This window comes from Triturus cristatus, chromosome 3_1, assembly GCF_964204655.1.
Source record: "Triturus cristatus chromosome 3_1, aTriCri1.1, whole genome shotgun sequence".
NCBI classification, from domain to species: Eukaryota; Metazoa; Chordata; class Amphibia; order Caudata; family Salamandridae; genus Triturus; species Triturus cristatus.
Genome location: NC_140583.1, coordinates 246,274,603 through 246,302,052, shown reverse-complemented (window position 1 = coordinate 246,302,052; position 27,450 = coordinate 246,274,603). Strand labels below are relative to the sequence as shown.

The window sequence follows — 27,450 nt, the reverse complement described above, 5'->3', positions numbered from 1 at the left end:
AGATGTTGATGAAGATGTGAACGTCGCCATTCTATCAAAAATGTGGCTGCCAAAAACAGAAACTAACCTAGATGACTTAAAGATGCCTTTGTTTTCAATTGCTAACTGGTCATCTTACGTTGCTTTGAACAAGGGACTTATCTTTGGTAACACCTTATCTGGTAGAGAATATCCAGCCAAAGATTCCTTACCTTCGAATTATCCTCAGGCGTTGGACTGAATCCGAAACTTTTTCTAGAACAGTTCCCCTGCATGCCGGTAGGTGTCATCGTTTGGCCCTGTTGTTGGCCGCGCTAGAAGTAATGTGCCCCGTGCCTATATAGGCGCAACCCAAGCATGCAGACGTCCGTTACTTTTTGCAACTTTACACACCAGAAGTGCAGAGCTATTAATTACACTGGCCACTTGTCTGGCAAACTAGAGTCCCATTGGAGGAAAGCTCTGTCACTTGAAATCCGTTCACAGAGCGTGGTGGATGGGTAAGTCGGTAAGGAATCTGCAGCTAATAGTCTCTACTAGATAAGGCATTACCAAAGGTAAGTAACTTGTTCATCTGAGAGAGAGACTTCTAGGTACAAGTTCCTTACCTTAGAATAGATATCCAACCAATACCAATAATACTATAGTCTGCGGACCAATTTCACACAAGGAAGTCCTGCAGGGCCGAATGAGCAAAGTGCCCATCCCTACAGACCAGACTGTACAGGCAGTTGTGTTTGGTAAACATGTGCAAGGAAGCCCACGTTGCTGCCTGGCAGATGTTTAGGGCTGGAACTCTGCGAGCTAAAGCAGTGGTTTCAGATTTATAGCTCTGGTGGAATGTGCAAACCCTGAGGAGGGTGTTTCTTAGCCAATGCATAGCAGATTTAAATATAGAGCATGATCCATCGTGAGACGGTCCTCTTCTGTACAGTCTGTCCTTTCTTTGCTCTGACATCCACAAAGAGCTGGCCGTCCACCCAAAACTCTCGTGTGCGGTCAAGGTGGAGCAATGCCTTTTTTGTGTAAAAATGTAGTAAACCTTTCAGAGACCTATTCACATTAGGGGATTTGAAGGGGGATGGCTGATTAAGCAACTGCCGAAAAATACTTTTTAATGCAGATCAACAGGTGAGTATTACACGTACAGTTCCATTCTTCGAGACGAAAGGTCACAAAGGGGCAAGGGTGTGGTGAGTATCAAAACTGCACCACACGTAGCACAGGGTGCAGAAGCCAAAATCAGAGTTCGGCCCAATGAGTTTCAATGGAGACTGGGGATGCTTAAAGCCACACTTCTAGCAGGTCTGTAAATCACTTGCAGGGGCCAAGCTTTGGGGTACAGATTTAGCATTGCGTGGGGAGGATGGGGGGTCACAAAGCAGCGCCAATCATACACCACCAGCAGCACAGGGGTGACAGGGTGCAGTGTGCAATTTTAGCGTCAGGCACCCAATGCTCTTTAGGGAGGGTTTTGCTTTTAACAAATAGGCTGCAGACGTCGCACTGGATGTTGCAGGAGGGAGACCAACGACAGCAGAGGTAAGTAGAGATGTAGTGGGTGGTAAGGGCACCGTCGATTCAGCTCACCATGCACAGGGGCTTTGAGTGTAGGGGTGCCTTTAAACATCGGAGTCTTCTTACCGGAGCCGATTGTGGTGGTGGTGGTGGGGGGGGGGGGTGGGGGGGTGGAGTCTCTGCATTCATTCAGGCTGCAGGCATCCTCGTGGAGTCTAGGAAGGGTCAGCCAATGCTGGAATGGAGGTCAGGATTGATGAAGAACCTGGTCTGGGTTAGTGGGCCACCTGGACACGGGCCATAGGCGTCAGGTTCAGCGTGGGCAGGACTCGCAGATCCACAGGCCCCAGAGTTCTTTGGGTTGGATTCTTTTGGACAGAACCACTGTCCTCAGGAGTTCTGGTCTTTTTCAAAGTTCAGGAAGTCTTGCTGGGGTTTCTGGAAGTCGTTGGCTGCTGAAAAGGCGTTGTCTTCTTACAGGATCTTGAAAGCTAGATACAGGATGGTAGGGCTGGGGCCAAGTCAGTTGTCTTCAGGCTTTGCTGCAAGGCGTCTTCTTTATCCTACTTGGGTCGCAGGCAACAAGTTTCAAGGTCTAAGGGAGCCTTCTAAATACTAAATTTAGGGGGCAAATCAAGGGAGTAGCAGGTAGGGCCAATGGGCACGTTACCTGGGGTAACTACTATTACTGTGGGAGGAGGCTTAGACCTAGCCTTGACTGGAGGAGTCCACACACCTTTAGGATGGAGAGGACTGAAAAGTGTGCTTAACTTCATCTCTGCCACCTGAGGGGTGGAGTGAACAAAGGTGTGCACAACTTTCTTAGCCTTTCTAAGTTTTTCCACCCAAAGTGGGGTTGTAAACCAGGGGCTGCCATCTGCTGCTAGCAGCAGAAGCTGCGGGGTCGAATCACAAAGGCAGCAGGCCTTTGAAGCTTCCCCTTCGAGCACTGGGCCCATCCTGGGGGAGGAGGTATGACACCTCTGCACAGGATGTGCATTGTTTCTGGTCCAAGAGAGCAGAGACTCTCCACTCTGGGGTCCAGAAACATGTCAGTGTGTGGCAAGCTGCCTAAAGCCGGTCAGTGACCACACCAGGGTCGGTAGGTTTTCAGGGGGCACCTCTGAGGTGCCCTCTGTGTACATGTTTTAATAAATCTCACACTGGCATCAGTGTGGATATAAGGAGTTGTTTGGTTTCAGGGAAGCCATCATGGAGCTGGGGAACTCAAGTTGTTGAGTTTCCAGCACACGTACTCCTTATGGTTTCCCTGGCACTTACAATATTTAAGAATTTGCTTAAGTATTGTAGGGGCATAACTACTCATGCAGATATGTCCTCACATGTGGTATAGTGCACCCTGCCAGAGGGGCGACTTACCTATACCTACAGCCAGTGCTGGTTGGCATGGCACTCAGGCAGGGTGCCATGCCAACTTTGTTGTTTTTCACCACACAAGGGCATGCAAGCTGCAAGTGCAGTGGCATGGTACTAGTGAGGGGGTTCTAGGGGAGCCTCTTCAGCATCCAGGCCCCAAGTACCCAGGGTACCACTTACTAGGGACTTACAACGGGGCAGAAGTACCAATTGGGGATAGGTTTTTAATTAGGAAAGAAGCACTGGCACTGTGGACCCTGAGCACTACAATCAAAACCACATCAATACCAGGCAAAAAGTGGGGGCTAACCATATTAAAAGAGGCACTTTCTCACATATACACCATGTCACAAGTTTTCTCCAACGGCAGGCGTAAACAGTCATGGTGGCGGAAAGGCTGGCTGCAGAGATAATGTTACAGACTTCAGGAAGAAGGTCGAAAGCAGTCAACTGTCGCAGCTCAATCTCTATGCAAGAAGACTGAGCGATGACCGGTTCGGGTGGAGAAACCTCTCCTGCTGCTGCAACAGAATATCAATGAAGTGGCAGCCTGATCGAAGGACCGATGGCCATGCTCAACAGCTTGAATACCAGACTTTCAATGCCCAGTGCAGAGCCACAAGGATGACTTGGGCCCGGTCAGGCCTGATTTTCTTGAGAACTCTGAGTAGGAGTGGTATGGGCGGAAAGGCAAACAGCAGGTCTGAGCTCCACTCGAGCCAAAAACAGTCTCCGAGCAAGAACTACCTTAGAATTTCCAACCTGCAGAGACATTGCGTGTTGTCGGTGGCGAACAGATCTCCCCACTGCTGAAAGAGAACCATGCACCACCTCTGGATGGAGACACCATTTGTGATTCACTATGGCGTTTAGAGAGCCCAACAGATATTAAACCACCAGGGATATGCCCTGCTGTTCAAGCAATGTCCAGTGATCCAGAGCCTCTTGACAAAAGGTATACAACTCCACCCTGCCAGATTTGTTGCAGTACCACATGGCGGTGGTGTTCTCTGTGACCACCTGCTCTAGCCTTCTCTTGATGGAGGGTGGAAAGGATTTCAATGCAAATTGGATTGCTCGGAGCTCCAACAGATTGAAGTGGGGTCTGCATTACGCAGAAAAACAGAGTCCTCTGATCACCTCTCCAAGATGGCTGCCCCATGCCAGGAGTGACACATCTGTCACTACTGTCAAATCACGTTGGGGAAGGGAGAGGGGTCTGCCTTTGACCTAATCGAGGTTTCTAAGCCACCACTGCAGGTCTTTTGCAGTTCCCTCTGAGATCTGGACCATATTGGAGAGAATCCCGGATGTTACATCCACTGGACCTTCAGGTCCCACTGGAGAGCCTGCATATGACAATGGGCATGCGCCACCTGCAGGTTGCAGGACGCTATGAGGCCCAGTCGTGGAGTCAGTCTCACCAAAATCCAGGATAGAGGCTGAAACATCAGTATCTTAGCCTGAATATCCTGGACTCGCCGTTCTGGAGGATAGGCCCAAATCTGCACCGTGTCCAGTACGGCTCTGATGAAAGGGAGTCAGGTGTGACTTTGTCATGTTGATAGTGAAACCTAGCAAATGAAGGAGGCCTGCAGTAGTCTAGAGGTGGGAGACAAAAGCCTGGGGAGAGCCCGCCTTCAACAGCCAGTCATGGCTATAGGGGACGACTGCCCCCTTCCCCTCCCGATCTCCGCAGATGAGCTGCATCGACTGCCATCACCTTGGTGAACACCCAAGGGGCGCTAGTGAGGCCAAAGGGGAGCACAGCGAATTGAAAGTGCTTGGGCCAACCATGAACCACAGGTAATACCCGTGGGCATGCAGGGCAGCAATGTGGAAATATGCGTCCTGCCAGTCCAAAGCTACCATCCAGTCTCCTGCATCCAGGGCAAAGAGGACCTGAGCAAGAGTGAGCATTTTGAACGTCTCCATCTTGAGGAAGAAATTGAGAGATCGCAGGTCGAGGATAGAATGAAGGCTTCTGTCTTTCTTGGGCAGCAGAAAATAGTGGGAATAGCAAACATGACCCACTTCTGGCGTCGACACTCTCTCTATGGCTCCTTTGGCCAAAAGAACAGGAACTTCCTGGTGGAGAAGGTATAGGTGGTCCTACGCCAGCCTGCCATAAGTAAATAGCATGGAGTGAGGGGTAGTCTTGAAGGGGTGGGAACAGTCCCTTTAGACAATGTGCAAAACCCACCTGTCAGATGTTATGGACTGCCATCATGGCGATGGTGAATCCTGCCACTCACTGGGTGCCCATGATGGCAAACCTGCAGACTAGGAGAGTTTGGAGGATGTGGCTGCTAAAGAAGGGGAGGTGCGGGGCGTGGACTGGTACGACTGCTGGCTATCTGACCTCCGGTGCCGCTAGGAACCGCATTCACGTCCATGCAGAGGTTGGAAAGCTTGTGCGTCTCAGTAGCTGTGCAGGTATGGATGTGGCTGGAAGCCCCTTCTGTGGTCACGAATAGTGGATTGAGGGTGACAGAGGGCCATGGAAATGCCCAAGGACCTGGCCGTAGCCCTTCTGCCCGTAAAGCGCTCCAGGGCTGAATCCAACTGGTCTCCGAAGAGCCAGGAGCCATCAAAGGGCATGTCCAGTGATGTCTGCCCATCCCCAGAAAAGCCAGTAGTCATTAACCAGGTGTGGCACCACAGGGCCAACGTAGATGAAACTGTTCTGCCAATGAGTCGGTGGTGTTCAGTCCACATCTAATGGTGAATTTAGCTTCTTCCGCTTCGTTTCCAACGGATGGCCCGAGCCTCCTCTGGGAACATTGACAGCACCAGCGCAACCGTCTCCCGCAGAGCATGGGAATAGCGGCCCAAAAGATATTGTTGACTGACCACAAAGTCTGGGATAGGGTGTTCTGTGAGGAATTGGATCTCCACTGGAAATGGGCGTGGCAGCTGGCAATTGTCCTGTTCACAGGAGCCTCTGTGTTATGCTTGGACCAAGTCCCAAGCAGGACATCAACAAGTGCTTCATAAATGGAAGAAGTGGTTCTGAAAAGGATTCTCCCAGCTGAAGCACTTCCGTCAAAACATTAGTCTAGACTGCCACCGAGGGAAAGCCAAGGTCCAGGACCCCAGCCGCCCTCCGCAACACCAGTGAGAATTAAGCTCCCTCCACCATAGCCAAGGTAGGGAGAGAAAACATGCCAGCATCTCGAGAAGTATCCATTCCACTGTCTTCACCCAGATACACCAGTCCAAGATGTCATAAGGATGGTATCCTTAAGGGTCCAGTGACCCCTCCCATTCCTCCCGGAACCCTAGAACACAAAAATGAGGCTCAGGCTCTGGCCTGGAAAGCATGGCTCCAGTTGGTGCCGGAGTTAGCGTGCCGGAGTTAGCGTTGGGGCAACACCCCTCCTGCTCCGTGTCAGAGATAAATGGGGATGGTGCCACCAGGGCCGGGACAGTCGGCCTCGGGAAAGGTTAACATGGCATGACCGACGCCAATCCATCTGCAGATCCCTTGGGCTCGACTGGTGCCGGAGCCACTGGCTTGGATCCAGTAGGGTTTCCTCATGAACCCACGGGGCCCGAGGCGCGCTGGAGGAAAGGGCAGCCCAAATATGAGGTGCACAGCCTATCAATTGGGCAGTGGTAGCTCTGGTTCCCTGAAACTCTGAGAGGCACAGAGTCGGCCCTTGCGTTGGCTCAAACGCAGAGCCAGGCCTCGAGTGACGCTCCCTCATCTCATCGGCTGAAGGATGAGGTTAAGTCAAAGCATGCTTCAACTACTACTTCTTGTGGTGGGATTTACACAAATGGCCGATGACTTAAGTGTGAAAAGCTTCTCTGACAGCGTGACCACGCCCTTCCTTTCGAATGGGATCTGCGGAAATGGTGTTCCTCTTTCGAGCGCACCAGAATATTTGTCGAGCCAGACACTTGAGGGATCTCTCCCTTAAGGCCTTTAGGTGGATGGCATGGCAATAAGAGAAGGCCTTCGGGTTGCGCACGAGGCACCAGAGGCATACAAGGTGACAGGCGCTGCAGGGCTTGAAGCAAGCTTTTGTAGTTGACATAGTTGCCACAACAAGAGGAAAAAAAACGGAAAACTTCAACAAAATGGCGAAAAAGAAATAAGATAAAAAAAAAAAATGGACTAAGGGTAGGTCATCCCGGGTCTACGCTGATTGTTACGTAAACAAGAGAACTGACATCACCGTATTGAGGTGGTGCTTATACACTGTGCATGCCACTTCTGGCGCAGACGATGACCCCTATTGGATTGCAGGGGTACTGCTCAAGAAAAAAATTTACCGATTTAGTCGGACGCCTGGGTAAAATTCTAAGTTATGGAATCTGCGGCTAGAAATCTATCAGATTTGCAAATCAAAAAGCGGTCAACACCTTAATGTTGAAAATCAGTCATAAAAATTCAATCAATCAATCATGGAATTTATATAGCGCACTACTCACCCGGAAGGGTCTCAAGGCGCTTGGGGGAGGGGGTCTGCTACCGCTCGAACAGCCAGGTCTTGAGCTGTTTCCTGAAGGCGAGGTGGTCCTGGGTCAGCCGCAGGTGGACGGGCAGGGAGTTCCATGTCTTGGCCGCCAGGTAGGAGAAGGATCTTCCTCCGGCGGTGGCTCTCTGGACGCGAGGGACGACGGCGAGGGCGAGCTTCGCGGATCGTAGCTGGCGGGTGGGCGTGTAGAAGGTCAGGCGGTCGTTGAGGTATCTTGGGCCCAGGTCGTGGAGGGATTTGTGTGCGTGGGTGAGGAGTCTGAACGTGATCCTTTTGTTGACCGGGAGCCAGTGCAGGCCTCTCAGGTGGCTCGAGATGTGGCTGCGTCGTGGGACGTCCAGGATGAGTCGGGCGGAGGCGTTCTGGATACGCTGAAGTCTCTTCTGAAGCTTGGCTGTTGTACCGGCGTAGAGGGTGTTTCCGTAGTCTAGTCTGCTGGTGACGAGGGCCTGGGTGACCGTCTTCCTGGTCTCGGACGGGATCCATCGGAAGATCTTGCGGAGCATGCGGAGGGTGTGGAAGCAAGATGAGGAGACGGCGTTGACTTGTCTGGTCATCGATAGGGAGGAGTCCAGGATGACGCCCAGGTTGCGATTGGATACATTGGGAATATTTCTTCATAAACCAGGTGGAGTTCAGCTACAGTACAAAGTCAATTATTAGTTCTTCAGAAGGAGCCATTATAGGAAAACAAAAAACTTACCGCTTACAAGTTCACAAATTGTTAGACATTTAAAATACTATCATTCTATGCTGGCACATCTCTTCCCCATCTGGTACATGTTTCTACTACAATATATTCTTCTGGAGTTAGATGGCTGTGATTTTGCTAACTTGATGCCAATAGGTATAAAGTATGTATTGAAACTGGTACTTAAGCGAATAAACTGTAAGGTTCATTATTTACACCGTTTAAGCGTTATGTAGCTGACACATTAGTTTTGGTCAATATTTAATGGTTCCTGAGTTTCAGGAGTTGATGAAAGTAAAAAGGGCTACTCTAATGAGATCAACCAAATTTAAAAAATAGTTGTAAAATTACCTTTTGATATGTTTTCTGAATTAAATAAATGGTGATCAAATCATGAATTACAAAAACATTTAGGAAATAGATTGGTCATATTTTGGCTGCCATTTGGGTAGGACACTGAAAACAGACAATTGGCAATAGCCAATATCAAGGATTTGGGATAAAATCAATAGAACCAACAAAAGTGGATTCTTAACAGGCAATAAGCTGAAATGGTAAACCATCGACATGTCAACTGTTCCTACTACAAAAATCATGAGATCAGGAAGTGGGTAGGGTATCCAGGGAGACTCCCACCTTGTTTTGCGGATCATACGTGTTGGTAATGGTCCAAGGAACTTTTCCATCATAACCAAGTGTTCACGGTTTTCATGCGTCTGCAAAGAACAAAAAGTTACTTTCATCCAGTTGGATAGGACTCAAATAAGGCAGACAGTACATTTGAGAATGCAGCAATGTACTACTGTTTATCTGTTCGTTATTTTTAAAAAAGTGAATCAAGCACTTGAACTTAGCTGCATTAAAGCAAATGGGAAGGAAGGCAAAGAAATGGGAACAAGATTAACTTTTTTAAAAACACATGTACAAGTATGACCAACTCTCCCTTAAAATCGCTGGCACGACTATCAATCTCTGCATAGGCAGAGACGTATGGACAGAACCAACCTCCACATTCTAGATTGTAATTTCACATTTTGTGAACCCCACCATTTTGTCAGCAAAGTAAAAACCTAGAGCACCTCAAGTGTGAAGACTGTAGAGTTCACTAAAGGAAATAATTTAGGACAGGCGAGTATAAAACCAAACAAGGAAGAGCAGCATATCTTTCTCAATTAACATGGAGGATGGAAATTTGGTTGATGGTAGAAAATAGTAAAATATTTGTTTGTAAAACAAAATGGTGTAAGTTGTTGCAGAATTCTTTAAGAGCTACTGCATCATGATGTAGTCCTCTTTAAAAGGAGTGTATTCAACTCTTTCCTAAATTAAAGAAGGGTTAGGGTGGTCCTGGTGCAGAACGGGATGTTGTTCTAGATCCTGCATACTTAGATAGAAATGGCCTGTTGCTTGATTTTTTTCTTCAGTTTTTTACACTCCCTTGTCCTGACTGCGGGTGTGCCGAGAGCCACCTGAAAAGGTGACCTTATCAGTGAGAAAGGTGGGGGTGAAAATCCTGATGGCTTTGTAAAGGATGCCGCTGGTTTTGAAGATGGTGTGGGCCAACAAAAGGAGCAAGTGGCGTTACATCATGAGGGGGAGCGGATGTGATTGCATTTCCTCCGGGAATGGAATAACCTAAAAGAGCTAATCTGCTCTTATCATAAAGGCTAATGTGATGCATTCAAAGAACAGGGTTTGAGCACCAGCAACCATCTGATTTGGAAATCTGGGTTATGGATTTAGTGTGCACTTGCTATTGCGTAGCGCTATATACCACAATGATAGAGTCATGACTCTTCAAAGCATAGACTGTAGGTACAAAACAGTTGGCAGTACATGTAAAAACTGTGTTTACAACAAAGAGTACATTGGGCTCAGGCAGTGTGTTAGTGTTAGAAATGTTCTTCATTACTACAAAAAGGCAACTGTGCAGCAGGCACCACACTGAATAGTAAAAAGATGAGGATTCTGTATGGAGAGTTTAATCTAGAAATGCTGCTCATGAATGTAAACTGATGCGTTTGATGATCCCTCTCAAATTGATACCAAAGCGATATAAGCAGGTATCAGGGAGCAACTTACAGGGCAGCCGTGGAGTACCCATTTAGGCTAAATTGAGGTAGAGAGGCAAACGATAAGAGGGGATCTGTTTGTAAACTTTGAAGTACATATACATTCGAGTGATGAGAGTGCTGTGTTTAGAAAGCTGAAAAGAGGGAAAGGGAACAATTGATCGGTCTATAGCATGGCAGTACCTTGTGGATTGCTGGTTGGCCCCGAATGATGACACAGATACATCAAATAGCTCCATGATTTCTCAGGAGGACCTGGCGGGTGGTAATAACTGACCTTGCATGGATCGTCTTGAGCAAGATTTGAAACTGCTGTAGCGAACTTTGAAGATGATGGCCACTGTGGCCGGAATTTGGAACTACTGTGGTGAACTTGGAAGATGTTGGCCACTGTGATGCACTACATAGGACGGCTTGTGTAGGTGAGAGAGTTGTTGTTTGCTAGTTAGAAGCTGCAGTGATCTGATATATTTCAATACGTTTTACACTTGCCTGCTTGTCATTTTTAACCTCATCATTTTACATACTTCCTTGTCTTTTTAAACCCATTATATGTACTTGCTGAACTCTCATTTTTATCCTATTATATGTATTTGCTTGCACATTTTTTAAAACCTATTTGCTATGTACTGTTGCAGTGCATTATTCATTTTTTGTAGGGTATCCTGGTAACTAGTGTTTTATGTTTTTAATTGAAAATGATAACATTTTGTAAATAAATTCGAGTGATAACTGAATTGGACCTTGAAATAGATGGGTGCCTATAAAATTGCTGTAGAGGGCACAACAATTGCTCACGGACCACAAGATCAATGATGCATCTGGGTACATTGGTGGGCTTCATTGTATCTCTAAGGTCTGGGGTGAAAGAAAAAGGAATATGCTACTTACCAGTATGCATCTGTTCTTGGCATGTAGAGCTGCAGATCTACACACTTTTGCATAGATCGCCATCTGGTGTTGGGCCCGGATGTTTGCAGTTTATTTTTCCTCTTGGAAAGTCTTTGGAAGTCACGAGGTCGGTGACTCCTCCCTTGGTCCGTATTGCGCATGGGCTTCGGCTCCATCCTCAGATTGTTTTTCGCCAACAGGGAAAGATGGAGCGTAGTAATAATAGTGAAGAAACCCATGTGTGTTGTATCTAAATAAGATAGACTGGAACAGATACAGGTAGCCGGGGAGGCGGGTGGGCGTGTGTAGATCTGCAGCTCTACATGCCAAGAACAGATGCATACTGGTAAGTAGCATATTCCGTTCGAGGCAGATGAGCTGCAGATTACACACTTTTGCATAGACTATATAGCAGTTCCCAACCCTAGCGGCGACCACCGGTATCTGTTGCAGTGGTTTGAAAAAGTGTTTTTAGTACAGCCTGGCCCAGACTAGCTTGTTGCTTGGTTTGCACATCTACACAGTAATGTTTAGTGAAAGTGTGCGGTGTTGACCATGTAGCTGCTTTGCAGAGATCATCTAATGGGATGTTCCCTAGAAAAGCCATAGAAGCCCCTATCTTTCGTGTAGAGTGGGCTTTAGGGGAACAGATAGCGTGCGTTTTGCCTTGTGGTACCAAATCTGTATGCATTTTACAATCCACCTAGCTATCCCTGATTTAGAGATGGGGTTGCCTTTATGTGGTGGAGAGAAAAAGACAAACAGTTGGTTTGTCTTTCTGAAAGGTTGTGTTCTCTGGATATAGTAAAGTAAGGCCCTTTTAACATCAAGTGTGTGTAGAGCCCTTTCTGCAACAGTTTGAGGTTGCGAGAAAAAAAAACGGTAATTCTACCGATTGGTTTAGATGAAAGGGGGAAAGGACTTTGGGTAGGAATTTTGGGTTGGTACGGAGGACAACCTTGTTCGGGTGCATTTGGAGAAAAGGTTCTTGTATAGTAAGTGCTTGCATCTCACTGACCCTTCGAAGGGAAGTGATGGCTACAAGGAAAGCTGTTTTCCATGTGAGAAATTGCAGTTCACATTTATGCAAAGGTTCGAAAGGCGGTCCCATTAGCCTCGTGAGAACTATATTTAAGTTCCACACAGGTGAGGGTGGTACTCTGGGGGGAATTATTCGTTTGAGGCCTTCCATGAAGGCTTTAATGGCAGGCACTCTGAAAAGTGATAGGTGCTGTCTGCTTTGTAGGTAGGCGGCAATTGCTGCGAGGTGTAGCCGGATGGATGTATATGCTAGGTTACACCTTTGTAGATGGAGTAAGTAGCATATGATGTGCTGTATAGATACGTCTAGAGGGTTGAGTGTGTTGTTATGGCAATAAACAACATATCTTTTCCACTTTGCAGCGTAGCAGGCTCTAGTAGAAGGGGGTCTAGCTTCTCTGATGACGTTCATACAGTCAGGGGGAAGGTTAAGGTATCCGAATTCTAGGATCTCAGGAGCCAGATCGCAAGGTTGAGCTGAGCTGGGTCCGGGTGTCTGATCTCTCCATGGTTCTGGGTTAGGAGGCATGGTGAGAGGTGCAACTTTTGGTGTGGCACTACCGAGAGTTCCAGCAGCATGGTGTACCACGGTTGTCTGACCCATGTTGGGGCTACTGGAATCAGTGTGAGGGAGTGCTGTTGTAGCTTTCGCACCACTAATGGAATTAGTGGGAGAGGTGGAAAGGCGTACGCAAATTTGCGTGACCAGTTCATCCATATCGCATTGCCTTTGGACAATGGGTGTGGGTATCTGGCGGCGAAGCTTTGGCATTTTTTGTTTTCGTGGGTGGCGAAGAGGTCTGTGTGTGGATGCCCCCACATCTGAAAGAACGGGTGAAGAACCTGCGGGTGAAGTTCCCATTCGTGAATCTGTTGCGTTTGTCTGCTGAGCAGATCTGCCATGGTGTTTTGGACTCCTGGAACATGTTGGGCTAGGAGAAAGATTTTGTGTGGAATTGCCCATCTCCATATGCTCTGTGCTAGTTGAGAGAGCTGTGGAGAGTGTGTGCCGCCTTGTTTTTGAATGTAGTACATGGCCGTCATGTTGTCTGTGCGAATAAGGACTGCCTTGCCTAAAATGTGTGTGTGAAAGGATTTTAGGGCTAGAAAGATTGCCAGTAACTCCTGATGGTTGATGTGGAGAAACTTTTGTTGCGGCGTCCATGTGCCCTGCACTGTGAGGTGTAATAGGTGAGCTCCCCAGCCGGAGAGCGATGCGTCTGTTAGGATTCTTTGTGGAACCGGGTCCAGGAACGTTCGACCTCTGGAAAGATTCGTGGTGTTCCACCACTGCAGAGAGCGATGGGTGCGACAGTCTACCAACACCAGATCTGTCAGTTGCCCCTGGGTCTGGTTCCATTGGCGCGCTAAGCACTCTTGGAGTGGACGCATCTGGAGTCTTGCATGAGGCGTTATGAAAATGCAAGAGGCCATCATCCCTATCAGTTGCATAAACACTCTTGCTGGGAGAGAGTGTTGAGGTATGAATCTTTGACGCAAAGCCTGAATGCTTGCAATCCTGGCAGGATTGGGGTAGGCTATGGCTTTTGAGGTGTCTATGGTGGCACCGAGGTATTGCTTTGTGTGGGATGGTATTAGCTGGGACTTTTGGTGGTTCACCGTGAAGCCTAGCTGGTGAAGTAGTTGGATTGTAGTGGCGGTGTGATGTACACATTGGTTGTAGGACGTGGCTTTTATTAGCCAGTCGTCCAAATATGGGAAGACGTGAATGTGCTGTCTTCTGAGGTGTGCAGCCACTCAACTAGGCACTTTGTGAATACCCTTGGTGCTGTTGTGACCCCGAATGGGAGCACCTTGAACTGGTAGTGTTGCCCGTCCACTACAAATCTGAGGTACTTTCTGTGAGCATGGTGTACCGGAATGTGAAAGTATGCGCCTTTCAGGTCCAGTGTGGTGAAAAAGTCGTTCTGGGAGTGGAGCGGAAGTACCTGCTGAAGTGTTACCATGTGAAAATGGTCCGAATGTATGTATGCGTTTAGAGGCCGGAGATCTAAGATAGGTCGTAGAGTCTCGTCTCTTTTTGGTATCAGAAAATATAGGGAGTAGACCCCTAAATTTGCCTGTTTTTGTAGGAGGGAGATGACCTCCTGTTTTAGTAACGTGGAATGTTCTTGTGACATTGGGCGTTGCCTGGGTGGGATGTTGGGGGGGGGGGGGGGGGGGGGGGGGGGGGTAGATTGCTATTCCTGGCAGTACCCTGAACGAATAATTTGGGTCACCCATCTATATGTCTGATGTGATGGTCTCCCAGACGTGAAGGAAATTTTGTAGCCTACCCCTGACTGGAGTGGGCGGGTCTGGAGGGAGCAGGGGGAAGTCATTGGGTAGGCGGTGTGGCAGAGCGGGCAGTATTTGTTTTGCCTCTGCCTTTATTGTTATTGCCTCTATAGCCGCCTCTTTGATAACCCCTTGTGAAGGTGGATTGAGCAGGGGATTTGTAGGAAGTGGACGCGCTATCTGAGGAGTAGCCTCTGGCCGTGCCCCGAAAGGAAGAGCGGCGAAAGGAGCGCCTAGGAGGGTGTGACTGCAGGGCTCCCATAGATTTCGCCGTATCTGTGTCCTTCTTCATCTTCGAGGGCCTCATCTACCTTTGGGCCGAATAGATGTTCTTGATCAAATGGATGATTTAATATGGAGGCTTGTACTTCAGGTTTAAAGCCTGAAAATCTCAGCCAAGCATGGCGACGGAGGAGGACGCTAGTGTTAATGGCCCTGGAGGCTGTGTCTGCTGCGTCTAAGGCACAGCGTATAGAGGGGTTAGTTATGGTCTTACCCTCTTGAATTAATTAATTGGCCCTATTTTTGTATTTCTCTGGTAGATGGTGCATGATGGTTTCTAGTTCATCATAATGCGCTCTGTCGTATCTGGCCAATAGCGCTTGAGTGTTGGCGATACGCCATATATTTGGCTGCCTGTGACGCAGTGCGCTTTCCTGACGCGTCCAGTAGCTTTGACTCTGTCAGGTGGAGGTGCTTCGCCTGGGAGTTTGACCTCTTCCATGCAGTGGAGACCACTAGGGAATCCAGTGGCGCTGGCCCTTTGATATAGGCAGGATCTGGGGGGGCAGCTTTATACTTTCTCTATGCGTGGGTTAATGACCCTAGCCCTGACTGGGTCTTTAAAAACCTCTGGCGCATGTTTTATTACCCCCTTGAGCATAGGTAGTATAGAAGTAGACCTATGTGCGGTATCAAAGGTGTCAAGGAGGAAATCTTCCTCCACCGGGTCAGTGTGTAGCTCTACCCCGTGATAATGTGCCGCCCTCTGAAGTAGGTGGTGAAAACCTAATGAGTCTTCTGGTGGAGATGGCCTGGATGGATAAAGGTCATCTTGTGGGACATCTGGAATGTCTGGGTTATTATAATTGTCCCATGGGTCTGGGGATCCTGTAGGGGTGGGGTATTTTGGCACATACCCTGGATCGTAGTATGGGTCCCCCTGATCATCATGGTCTGGAGACGGGGTCGGAGAGCGATGAGGCAGGGGTGGAGGGGGCAGAGGTGGAGAGGGTGGAGGAGGTGGGGAAGGCACTCTGAAAGGGGAGGTAGCACAGTCTTTTCCTTGGTGGAGGCGGAGCCGGTTTGTCCAAATGTCTCTTTTTAGAAGAAAGTGCCAAATGTCCAGTTTTTGGATCCTTGGTAAGTGTCTTTTGCAAAGGATCCGGTGTAAACAGTTCCTGAGACAATGTATGTTCGGTCGGCGCCAAAGGTTTCGGGGCCGATGGCTTTTTAGGCTTGTCCATGCCGTGCTTTTTTGGAACCTCCGATTTTTTGGTCGGCGCCAAGGTAGGCTTCGGCGCAGGAGTGTCGGTGCCGAGGGCCTTATGATGTTTGGTCGGTACCGAAAGGCTGGGTTTCGACACCAAGGGCTTTGGTGCGGAGCTCGGTGTCGAGGTAGAGGCCGGTCTCTTTTTCGGTGCCAAAGTGTGTTTATCGGCACCGCTGGTAGGCTGGCTCGAGCCCGAGCCACCGGAAGGCTTATTAGGCTTCTTCACCGGGCCCGAAGGTGGGGTGTTCGAAGCAGTGTCTTTGGTCTTGCCTAGGCCCGGAGGCGCGGGTGTGGGAGGGGGTATATTACTCACGACCCTCTGCGCTGGGGTGATGTCCTCCACATCAGAGTCGTCGGCTTCGGAAGGACTGACGAGGTCCTCTTCGGTGTGCTGCTGTCCCGGAGCTTCGACGTCATCCCCGAAGATGTCGACTGGAACAGAGGTCGAGGAGTGCGCCATGTTTCGTCTGGCCCTTCGATCTCGAATAGTCTTTTTCGATCTGAAAGACTTGCAGGCGGGACAGTCTCGAGCCTCGTGTTCAGGGGCGAGGCAGAGGTTGCACACCTCATGAAGATCGGTGTGGGGGAATTTGGACCCACATCGAGGGCACTTCTTGAATGGAGTTCTTTCCATCAGCCGGGACCGGAGCTTGGATAGGCCCGAAGGCCGCCGTCGACGACTGGAATCCAAGGTGTGTCGAAGAGAAGGTGATTGAGGAGATCAGGATCTGAACCATGCCGCGATGAGCGAGGATTCCGCTTCGATCGTCGAACTGGAAATGTTCGGAACCAGAGCGCGAAGTATTACATCCGAGCCCGATGGCGGAAAAAAACAATCTGAGGATGGAGCCGAAGCCCATGCGCAATACGGACCAAGGGAGTTATCACCGACCTCGTGACTTCCAAAGACTTTCCAAGAGGAAAAACAAACTGCAAACATCCGGGCCCAACACCAGATGGCGATCTATGCAAAAGTGTGTAATCTGCAGCTCATATGCCTCGAACACGGTTTCCTATTTCGAGTGCTCCAGAACACTTGCCAGCGAACAGGCAGAATTTAGTACATCAAATTGATATCTTAAGAAAATCAAAATGGAAACAATCCCCGTATCGCAGACTAAGGGCCTAGCACTGCCACAGTAATAGAGACATAGATCAAACAAAAGATTAATCAGATCTTAAAATTACATGATCACGAGTTTCCTCTTTCAAGAATAGTATGGGGAAGGAGAAAGAAACGGGCTGTGCTAGCTCAGTCTTTCATATTTGTACTGTACCTGAAAGAGAGTGAAGCCACGGTAGTACTCAAAAAGGATGCAGCCGATCCCCCACACATCACAAGGCTGCGCCCAGCCCACCTCTGCAACAAGAGAAGCGCACTTTAGTAAAGGCCATTTGAGCAGGCTCACAATGTAACATTCTGTCGAGGGAGAGGGACGTTAATGGGATATAGAAACTGAGTGGAAAGCAGTGCGAGGCCTAGTCTCACCTAAAGAACTGCTCGCAAGCATAAACATTCTACAGACAGTATCAGAATAGTGTATTGGAACAAAATAAGTGGTTATTAAGCCAGAATACAGAAAACGTCGAACTCCTAAGGAAGGAAAGCCCCATGTTACTGTCTAGAAGTCAGGAGAATCTGTATGTGAGGTTTCTCACCCAAGATGACTTCAGGTGGGCGATAATGGCGAGTGGCCACAATGGTGGTGTGATGCTCATAATCAAAGGTTGCACTGCCAAAATCAGCAACCCGAATACTGGAGTTCTTTAGCACCCTTTCTTCACATTTCTGCGGAATAATAAAGATGTTAGCAATAGGCAAGGAATGACATACAAATTACTAATAATATAAGCCTTCACCATCTGGTGGTGCCCCAGAACATACCTTTCTCTCGTTGTACAAAGTACTGAATGCGGAGTTCACAAACAGGATATTTTCGGGTTTGAGGTCCGTGTGGGTGAGCTGGTTGTCATGCAAAACTGAAAAAGAATAATGTAATACATTTCTTGAACAAGAGTTATTCCACAAAACGGAAAGACAATGTACATCAGTTCGCCTGAGTAGCCAAGCATTTAATAAAGACCAAACCTCCTTGAATCCTTTAGGCTTTACTTAATGCACCCTTATGTCCTGGTTCCAAGCTTTAGCTTGCTCTAAAACACCCCTTTGCCATTCTCTGCCCCCTCCTTTACTAAAGCAATACAGGCTGCATCCAGTTTGTGTGCTGACTCTTGTTCTCCTCAGTCTTCCTTGGTAACAGCTCTACAAAGCCTCCCTCTACTCATTCTCAACACCATTTCGTGAAACAAATTTCCCTCTTCTCTCTCCATCCTAAACCTATTTTTCCGGCTACATGTTATCAGTACCGTTTGGCAGCAGCAATATTTTCCCTAAAAATCACTGTAAAGGTTCTATTTGAAATAAGAACCTCACTCTTTAGTAGGATTCCCACAGCTCGTGTGGGTAACTTGGCATGTTATCCAAGTAGAATTTCCAGACTACTTATACATCTGTATTCTGTCCGGAAGAATTATGCATCACACTTTATAATGTTGATTGAGCTAATATTTCCAAGCGGCCAAGGAAAATCTTCTACAATCTCAGTTACACAAATCAGACTATTATTTAGTAATACATGCGGATAGTGAACTGGTAAAGAAAACACCACCTTTTTCATGAACATCTGGAGGCTTACTGAAAATTTTGCGGGTTACAAACACATTTGCTGGTAAAAATTTGAAAAAAAACAATCAAAAGGCAAGCATATACATACAGTAAACTATCCCAAAAATGTTATCAAAGACTGAATGACAATCACCAAAGCTCAAAAACCTTTCACATGGTCTTTTTTTAGTTTCTAAATTATTTTTTGAAGCAACAAAAGAAAGAGGTCAAGGGAAAGAAATGGCTGCCCACAAGAGCATTGAAGACATACAGCCTGAACTGCTTTAATAGAGCCAACACAATATTCGACCTCTGGCAGTCATAACAACTCACATGTTATAAGGGAATTAACCCCAAGGTCAAGCTGTGCAGATTCAAACTTACATCTCAAGGCTTGGCACAGCTGGTAAGCCATGTGCCGTATGTGACTTAGGGGGTACGGCACGAAATTGTTCTCTTTAAGAAATTCAAAGGTGTTCTTCCCCAGCAGCTCGAAGGCGATGCAGACATGACCATGGAAGTTGAACCAATCGGACATCAGGACGCACATGCTAGAAAAGATGGAGATATTGAGTAATTTGTGCAGCAGTCGGATTTACAGACACTGCAGCTCAAAACCTCGAGCAAAGACAAAGAGAAACAACTTACTGGCCACTAACTATTCTTTAGCAACACTGGTTTCTTCTGTAAGTTACTCAAACAGTGCAGGAAGAACCCAAAACAGTTGAACAGAGAAATCCTGTTTGCACATCTTGAGCATCAATAAGGATCGAACTACAAGCTGCTCTAAAAATGGCAGAGGTTACAAGTCAGACATTCCCCATTCTCTACATAGTCAGTGCTGACGTGGGCAACTTGGTGATGCACATCAAAGATGGTCAGAGAAAATTCATGCACTTTGGGTAGAAGCAACATCTCATGTAAATCTATGGAAATATACCAACAATCAGGAATAGTTGCTACATACCAAAAACATGCTCTCCTTTCGTGAACTGTCTAAAGATACAAATGTGGTTAAAAAGAAAACCAAACTAAATAAACTAAAAGATTCATTGGACTATTAATGAAAACTTTCCTAATAGGGCAGTCCCCGTAAAAATGCAAGAGAGATACTTTGAATACACTACAGAGCCCGTGTCTTTTCTCGAGTGCAGCAACATCCCTAACATCACCAATTTATGAATGCTGAATGCCAGACCCAAATAAATGAAGGAGGCACATAACATGATTTTCTACAGGGTGCTTTCAAGAGTGAAGTAAGGAAAATAAAAAGTGATGGAGGAATGGCTGAGTCCATCTTTTTGTTGCCCATCATGCCACCTCAGACAGGAACCAGTATATGCAAATCAACCTTGAACCAGCTCCAAGAGGAAGAATCCAGCCCAAAATGCCAGGCCAGGTTCCCTCTTATTTGGGCCTCATGTGTAGTGTTTAGCTGGAGTTCCATGGCACAGGGAGCATAGGACCCCCATATGGGAACACTTGTACAGGATGTTAGGGTGCTCCAGAGAGGAAAATAAAGTGATGGGTGGATTGCTTAACTGAATACCAGATGCTGGTAAATATTCTGGACCGCAACTCAGTTCATCATTGTTTTGCCCACCATGCCACCTCAGACAGGAACCAGCCATATGCACATCAGACTTTAAAAGGCATCTACATTGCCCACCTAAATTCTTTTAATTTATTGATACTGGAAGTACGAAATGGTGGCTTACCACTATCGGAATTTGACTTCCAGGTCTAATGTTTATGACAGGAAGGACCACTTAACTTAATGAGCCTTCACACTGGCTGGCAAAGTATGAAATATTTCTGGCCCTTGCACATGCTATGGTTATCAGTTGCAAAGTTAGAAGCTTTTAAATCACCTCATTCAACGACTTGTTCCTTAAAGAGGTTTGTTGCAACAATTTATCATATCAGTTTTTACATCTTCCCAAAACCATGATTTGGACTCTCTATTAGGAACTACGACACAAAATCAGATTTAGCACATGCTATTGGTTAGATAAACTTGCATTTTAAGAGTTTTAACAATAATTAAAAAACAAAAGCTGCTATACGAGCAGACATACACTTTTTGATAACAGTGGAATGTTTGGATTTTGTAATTGCAAGTATGCTTCCGAAACCCTACGGCAACAAAGGTGAAGTGGATTTCAAAAAATGAAAACTCAAATGGCAACAGATGCACCATAAAAGGAACAACCCATGGTCAAAGGACCAACAATAATATGGGTACAAAAATATTCTTCAAATATTTATAATATAGGACAAATGATACATTTTGCATATTAGAAAAATGATAAAATATAGATTTTAATTATGTTAGTTATTTATAAAGTGCGCTTTTCTTAGCACTGTCAAAGATAAGTGATGAATTAAACAAGCATTTGCAATGCAATAGGTCACGCATTAGTGAAAGCTTTAGCTAATGGCATTACAAATGATTAGGTTTGTTAGATTTCTTTTGGGTCATAAAAATATCCCAGCAGTAGAATAGGTAATAAAAGAAAATCCGCAAGGAAAGAGTGCAGTACCACGGACAGTAACTAGGTGTCCCTGTGGAGTTGTAAAGGGACCTCTATTAGCTGCATAAGGTACTGAACCCTTAAAAATGCTCGTTTTACTTAGTGATCTGAGTTAGAACGGTACATTTCTTTTTTATACATAAAATGGCCTCATCTTTTTGAGGGCATGCGCACGAAAGGTGCATACTCCTATAAAATGGCACTTGTGGCTGCGTCATAGTTTATTTTTTTTAAATACTCTTTATCCATGCCACAAAGCATTACTAAAAACCATTGGCATAGCCAACAGGTCTCAAATACGAGACCTATTGGCTATGCTAATGATTATTTTTGGACTGGCACAAGATATAATCAAGCCTCTTGTTGGACAGAAACACAAAGGCTGTTAACCTACGAGTACAATATAAAAGAAACGCCATCACTCCACGTTCTTTGATAACATGTTCTCCGTTACTTCGTTGGTTAGCAATGCCATTCTATGCAGCATAAATGAACTGGACAAATGGATGAATGAGTTGATTCTTGTTGCAGATGCAGCAGGTGACTGGGTGTCCAGTCTGTATCGCTCATTAGCTGTGAAGTGAGCTTGCTCTGTGGGGTGAGTGCCTACTGCACCAATCTGTGCGTGTGATCTGCGTCTCGTCTTCACAAAGGTGAAGCTCTGAAGAAATTTGGGACCGTACAGGTTTAAAAATCTTGCAGAAGGTGCATTCTCTTTCTGAAGGTTTTGCAGATAAAGGCAGTGATGCGCTATAAGATCAGATGACGTGCCCTAGGTCATTTAATCTATGTCCAGTTACAACAAAGGTCTAGAACTGCGGACTTCAAATTCATCCCCCGACTTTGCAGCTAAGAGATAGGACTATTGCCTACGCTCTACCGTCGAGCTCCGTATTCACTTACTGCCGCCTCTCAAGATCACCACCGCCAGTGGTTTCATTAATCGTACCACTTGTACTTGTTCCAGGATTCTCCCTGGGCCTTTTAGGGCTGTTCCCCCACCCCCAATCCAGTTCTGATGAAGACCCGCTCTTGACTACGTAAGGGAGCATAACTGGGTCGAAACGTCGACAACCACACTAGGCCCGGATCATCCAAAGGTGCTGCTCAAGGAAAGAATCACCTTCCGACAGCCCCATTGTTTTTCCTTTGTAATATCGGGCCCATTACCCACATGTAAATACCTTCACCACCCTGTATATATTGCACTGTTCACTGAGCACTAATGTCACTACCACCTTCACCTTATTCACCAATTGTTCATCTTATTGACAGCCCTCAATATTGATCATTATTTCACAGAAAATGAACAGCTACAAAGAATTCAGTGGAATTAGAAGCATTTTAAACGGTTAGGCATGGACTATGCATTAAAACCACCTTTGGTACCAAATGTGCTTTGTCAGAGGAAATTACATTGTTTCTGGTCTCAGAGAGCATGGGCTGTCACCTGCAGCAGGTCAGAAACATGTCCGTTTTGGCAGACTGGATGATACCAGTCAGCTAGCACACAGAGGCTGCTGGGTTTTCTGGGGGCAAGGTGCTCTCTGGGTGCTTGTTTTAATAAATCCACTACTGGCATCAGTACGGATTTATTAAGGCATGGTGTTTGATACCAAACACCATGGGTTTAGTGAAGCCATCATGTAGCTGTGGAACTTGTAATTACCAGTGCCTAGCACATATGATTAAGATGGATTCCCTGTTACCTTGTACTATCTCGCAATTGAACTAGACAGCACAGGCTCACATTTAAAATAATGCACCCTGCCTTAGGGCTAAGGATGCTGTTGGTGCGTCTGTGGGCATGGCACACACGGTGTGTGCCATGTAGCGTTTTCACTTTTGCCTGCACCCAAGACACGCAGCTTGCAATGGCAGTCGGCATGAGTTTGGTGGTGGGTCCCCTGGGGTGGCACAATACATGCTGCATCCTTTAGGGACCCTCTTTATTACTGACGTCCTAAGTACCAGGGGTACCATTTACTAGGGACTTACAGAGGTGGGTGCTAACGGTCTTGCCAATTGAAGAACAATTGAACAGTTACCTTGTTTTAGGGAAAGAGCACTAGCACTGTGGACCTAGTTAGCAGGAACCCAGTGCACTTCAGTCAAAATTGCACCAGATAATAGGCAAAGAGTAGGAGTGACTATGTCAAAAAGGGGCACTATCCTATACCCCTGCTCCCGAATGGCTGGGAAAGTGTTTTGCTGCTCTGGCCCGTAATAAATAGGGCTGTGGCCGTGTAATTGGCTGCCGGCAAGATGGCAGTGGCAGTCTTGGCAAATGCTAAGGTGCAGTCCAGGACTACGGAGACATCAGACCAACAGCTTGTTTGGGTGCCCGTGTAAACTGCGAGGGCAGAGAGCATGGCCCCCCCCCGACAGATGAGTGGCAGGTCCTAGTGTGGGTGTGACAGTGCGAACGATGTGCGGCCGTCGCAGGGGGGCTATGAGGCAAGAGTGGTGTGCAGCAGCGATTCCCCAATGCCACTGGTGGGGATCGCGTGCTGTCTGGCAGCTGGAAAAGCCTAGTGTTGGTTGTGGCCTACTCGCTGACGGCAGTGAGGCCTGCAGTGGAGGCGGGGTGTCCCTGCATGACAGGTGAGCTCTGGCCCTGCTGTGCCTGGAGGGCCCATTTCCTAACTGCTGGCCACCGAGGAGAGAGGTGGGGTCCGCGACTGACTAGTGCCCGGACCAGGTCCAAATTCAGGAATTGAGGCATACTGAGTGCGGTCTGTGCTGAAGGTACGGGTGAAGGCCTGAGATGTGGTGTACCGCAGCGATCCTTCCAAGCTGCTTGTGAGAGGCAACTCAACACCTGAAAGCCTTGAGGCCAGGTGTTGGGGACACTCATTGCCTGCCACATTGCCTGGAAGCTAACAAATCTCGGACTTGCAGTGCTGTGTGGCCCGTATCATGCCTACATACAGAAGGTAGGGGGTGCTGAATGCTGAGACCACAGTCCCCCTGACCCTTTTGGCTGTCTACTGCTGTTCTCCAGCACCTTGGATTGTTTTTGTCTGCTTCAGTGTAGGGCTCATTGGCCTCGTCCCGTGCTAGAGCTGTGGACTGAACTGGGAGTTATCCTCTGTAGTGCCTCACTTGGGGCTGGCTGCAAAGCTCTGGGGAAGATCCAGGTGCTGTCCCACAGCGAACATGTGGCGTCAGGGTCACAGGAAGGAGGTGGTCCCTGTTCTGGTGGAGGGGACGACACCTGTTGGGATGGAGAGGCTGGCCCTTCACAAAAATCCCAAGCAATCCCACAGGACAAACTGGGCTTCATAGTCTTGGCCATCAGGGACACAAAATAAGCCCTAGAACTTGAAATGGACACTGTGGTGGCGGAGCTGGGCCTCCTACGCGTCAACCAAGATAAGCTGGCCGAGCAAACTTACGAAAATTGAGCCAACCCTATAGGATGTGGTCTCCACAACACGGTACTTGAAGGTCCAAATGGTGGGTGTTTTGGTGTGTGTCCTTATCCTGGAGGTTCAGGCAGAGGGGTGAGCCCGCAGAAATATCTGGGTATTAGGGATCTCAGAATGAGCAGAGGAGACTAGCATTGTGGTTTTTCTGGAGGACTGACTCAAGCAAGGGTGAGCCTTTCTATTGTTGTCAGACATGCTGGGTGCAATCATGGGCATAGAGTACTTGGCTAGGAATAATTCTGACCATAACCCCCTTCTCCAATCACTGCAATGGGAAGGATCGCGAACCTGTATCCCGTGCTGGTGCCTGAAGGCAGAAAGCTTGGAAGTCCCGGTGTTACAGAAGACCATTAAGGAAGAGATCAAACATTATTTTGGTGATAACGAGGGGTTGGTGACTTCAGCACCTAGTGAATGGAAGATCTTTAAGGATGTCATCCGTGGACAGTGCATACTGGAATCGGCTGACAGACTCTGCTGGCCAGTGTTACCATGCATGAATATTCACTGCGAGGGCTGGAGCAGCTTCGTCCTGAATGGTCAGACCTTCAGCGGGCCTTACTGGAAGCCAGGGAGAGGGTGGCGGAGCACCTCAAATGTTTTGATTACAGGGAGTATATGAAACGTGAACACACAGAAAGGGACAAGACTGGCTCCTTGTTGGCCTGGTTGGCTAACCCCACCAGGCGTGGAGCTCAGTTACTGAAATTGGGGCAGCTGCGGGAGATAGGGTTTATAGACAAGATGAAACCAGACGGGCCTTCAATGGTGGTTATACTACATTCTATGCCAGCAATAGTAGGGAGTGCACGCCGGGGATCTAGCACTGCTTAGAGGATCTCCCACTGTGCAGGCTCTCAGGAAACAAATCCGCCACAGCTGAGTAGGAATACTTTATGTATTGGCTGTTCCCACACTGTGCACACCATATCTCTATAGAAAATTGGCTAAGTACTACGGCTCTAACAAAGAGAAACAGGATGAAAACATAGGAGAACAGATACATGAACTAAATATTTCAGAACATTGCAGTTACCATGAAATTGCTGCAACATGGCCTCATGGCAACGGGTGGATATGTTACCTTTGTGGTTGAGGCACACATGGCATTCAGAACAGAGGCAACGGTCTTGGGTTAAATTCCCGCCTGCAGATGCACACACAAGGTTATTTCACGAATACATTGAAGATCAACCAACTGAGTATTTTCCATTCGTGGACTTAGAAGTCCCATTAACATACCAAGAGCACATTCATTTGTTCAAAGGTGCCCTATCCCATACAACAGAACACGTGAAGGCCAGTCGTTGGCCAGTCTGTGCGATAGAGAATTGAACCTCACCTATGAATAATCCTGTTTTTCCCGTAATGAGACCCGATAATTCATATAGTCTAGTCTTAGATTTTAGACAGTTAAACGAATCCAAACACATCTGCAGTACAAAATGCACACAGTGCCGCACTAATGAATAACACTTTGCGGAAAAAGTACAAAACAACACTAGACATCTCAAATAGATTTTGCCGCCAATATATCGCACCTGGAAACAGATATTTGACAGTGTTCTCGGCTCTAGGATCTCATGCCAATTTTGACGGTCACCCCAGGGGTATAAGAACAGCCCCGGGTTGTTTTCAGCCAGGGTAACAGAGCTACTTTAACATTTTGATAAAGAGGCATTGTCCTATGTGGATGACGAATTAATGGAACACTTGGCCAGAGTGAACCACATAATCCTTGTGTTTGCTCATCTGGGTTACAAATTCAATTAAAAAAATTAAAAAATTTCCCACCTCAGTGTCTTATTTCTAGGATACGAGTTCTCAAAAGACAAAATCCTGGCAGCACAATTCTTTTTTAGAAAAATGTGCACTGCTCTGCCCTCCGACGACTCTGAAAAGACTATAACCCATTTTCAGGATTCTTGAATCTTGGCAGAAAATACATTTTGGATTATGCAGAAAGGCTGAAGCTTTTTGGCAACTTAGACTTGATTTTTCAGTACACCATTGGACATAGGAACATACTGATATGCAACTTTCCGTACAAGCGGACATGATACCTTCCAAACCTTTACACACGGGTCAACACGACTAACCTGGTGATCTGCGTAGTCGCCGGACCAACCGGGTACACCTACATCACTTTCAATGAAGGCGATACAGTACCTATTGCATACAAATAACATTTGTACACAAATGCTGAAATCCATTTTGCTCCAACTGAAAAAATAGTCACAGCAGTACAGACTGCTGTTGTGCGAGAGAGAGCGCTAGTTCAGGGGAAATGCATAATTGTCGTGACCCTGGTACCAACCTTGGAGGCCTTCACGAAGACAAGCATTCCGAATGCTAAAGCACTGCATCCACGATGGATTCAATGGGCTAATTCTCTCACTGCAACAAATTTAGATTACAGATTTGATTCTACATTATAGACACAAGCATTCCTGCAGTATGAACAAGAATATCATCTACCAAATGAAATAATGCCTCTAGATCGATATGAATTTATCCTTTATACTAATAAATCTGCATAGCCGGCCGTAGGAACGAAACAGCAATATTCTTCGGCATGCGCAATTGTAAAAGGGAGCATGCAGGATGGAAGATTTCTTCCTGGGAAAAAAAACAGTCTCTAGGAGACTGTATGGCGCACCTGGCAGAACTAAAAACCCCGATACTGGCACTACAAAACACGGATCACGAATTCCCTACACTTATAGTGTGTAATTCATTTTACTGCGTACAGTCCTGTAACAAATATTGACATTATTGGGGCCAGAATTGCTTTAGAGATTCCAAAGGTTGCACAGTAAAGCACAAGATGGGAAAGCTGAAAGAAGGCATGCCGCGGGTTTATGTTGTTCATGCAGGGATGTGGAATTCCTATAGCCCGACACCCGGGACATATTGTTTGGGGTCAAGAGCAACAAGTTTTAATGTCTATTTTGTCCTTGGGACAAGTAGGCCC

General features: G+C 47.0%; 1 protein-coding gene across 2 annotated transcripts in view; it reads right to left on the bottom strand.

Moving 5' to 3' along the window:
- The window catches only part of CLK3 (CDC like kinase 3), a 272,328-nt gene that overhangs the window by 53,548 nt on the left and 191,330 nt on the right, over positions 1–27,450 (bottom strand). For both annotated transcript variants that reach the window (XM_085643786.1, XM_085643787.1), the window contains exons 7-11: positions 18,896–19,062; positions 17,732–17,826; positions 17,506–17,635; positions 17,124–17,206; positions 8,689–8,768 (exon numbers count right to left, since the gene is read on the bottom strand). In XM_085643786.1, coding sequence (XP_085499912.1) covers positions 8,689–8,768; positions 17,124–17,206; positions 17,506–17,635; positions 17,732–17,826; positions 18,896–19,062 — 555 coding nt within the window. The remainder of the gene's footprint in view (positions 1–8,688; positions 8,769–17,123; positions 17,207–17,505; positions 17,636–17,731; positions 17,827–18,895; positions 19,063–27,450) is intronic.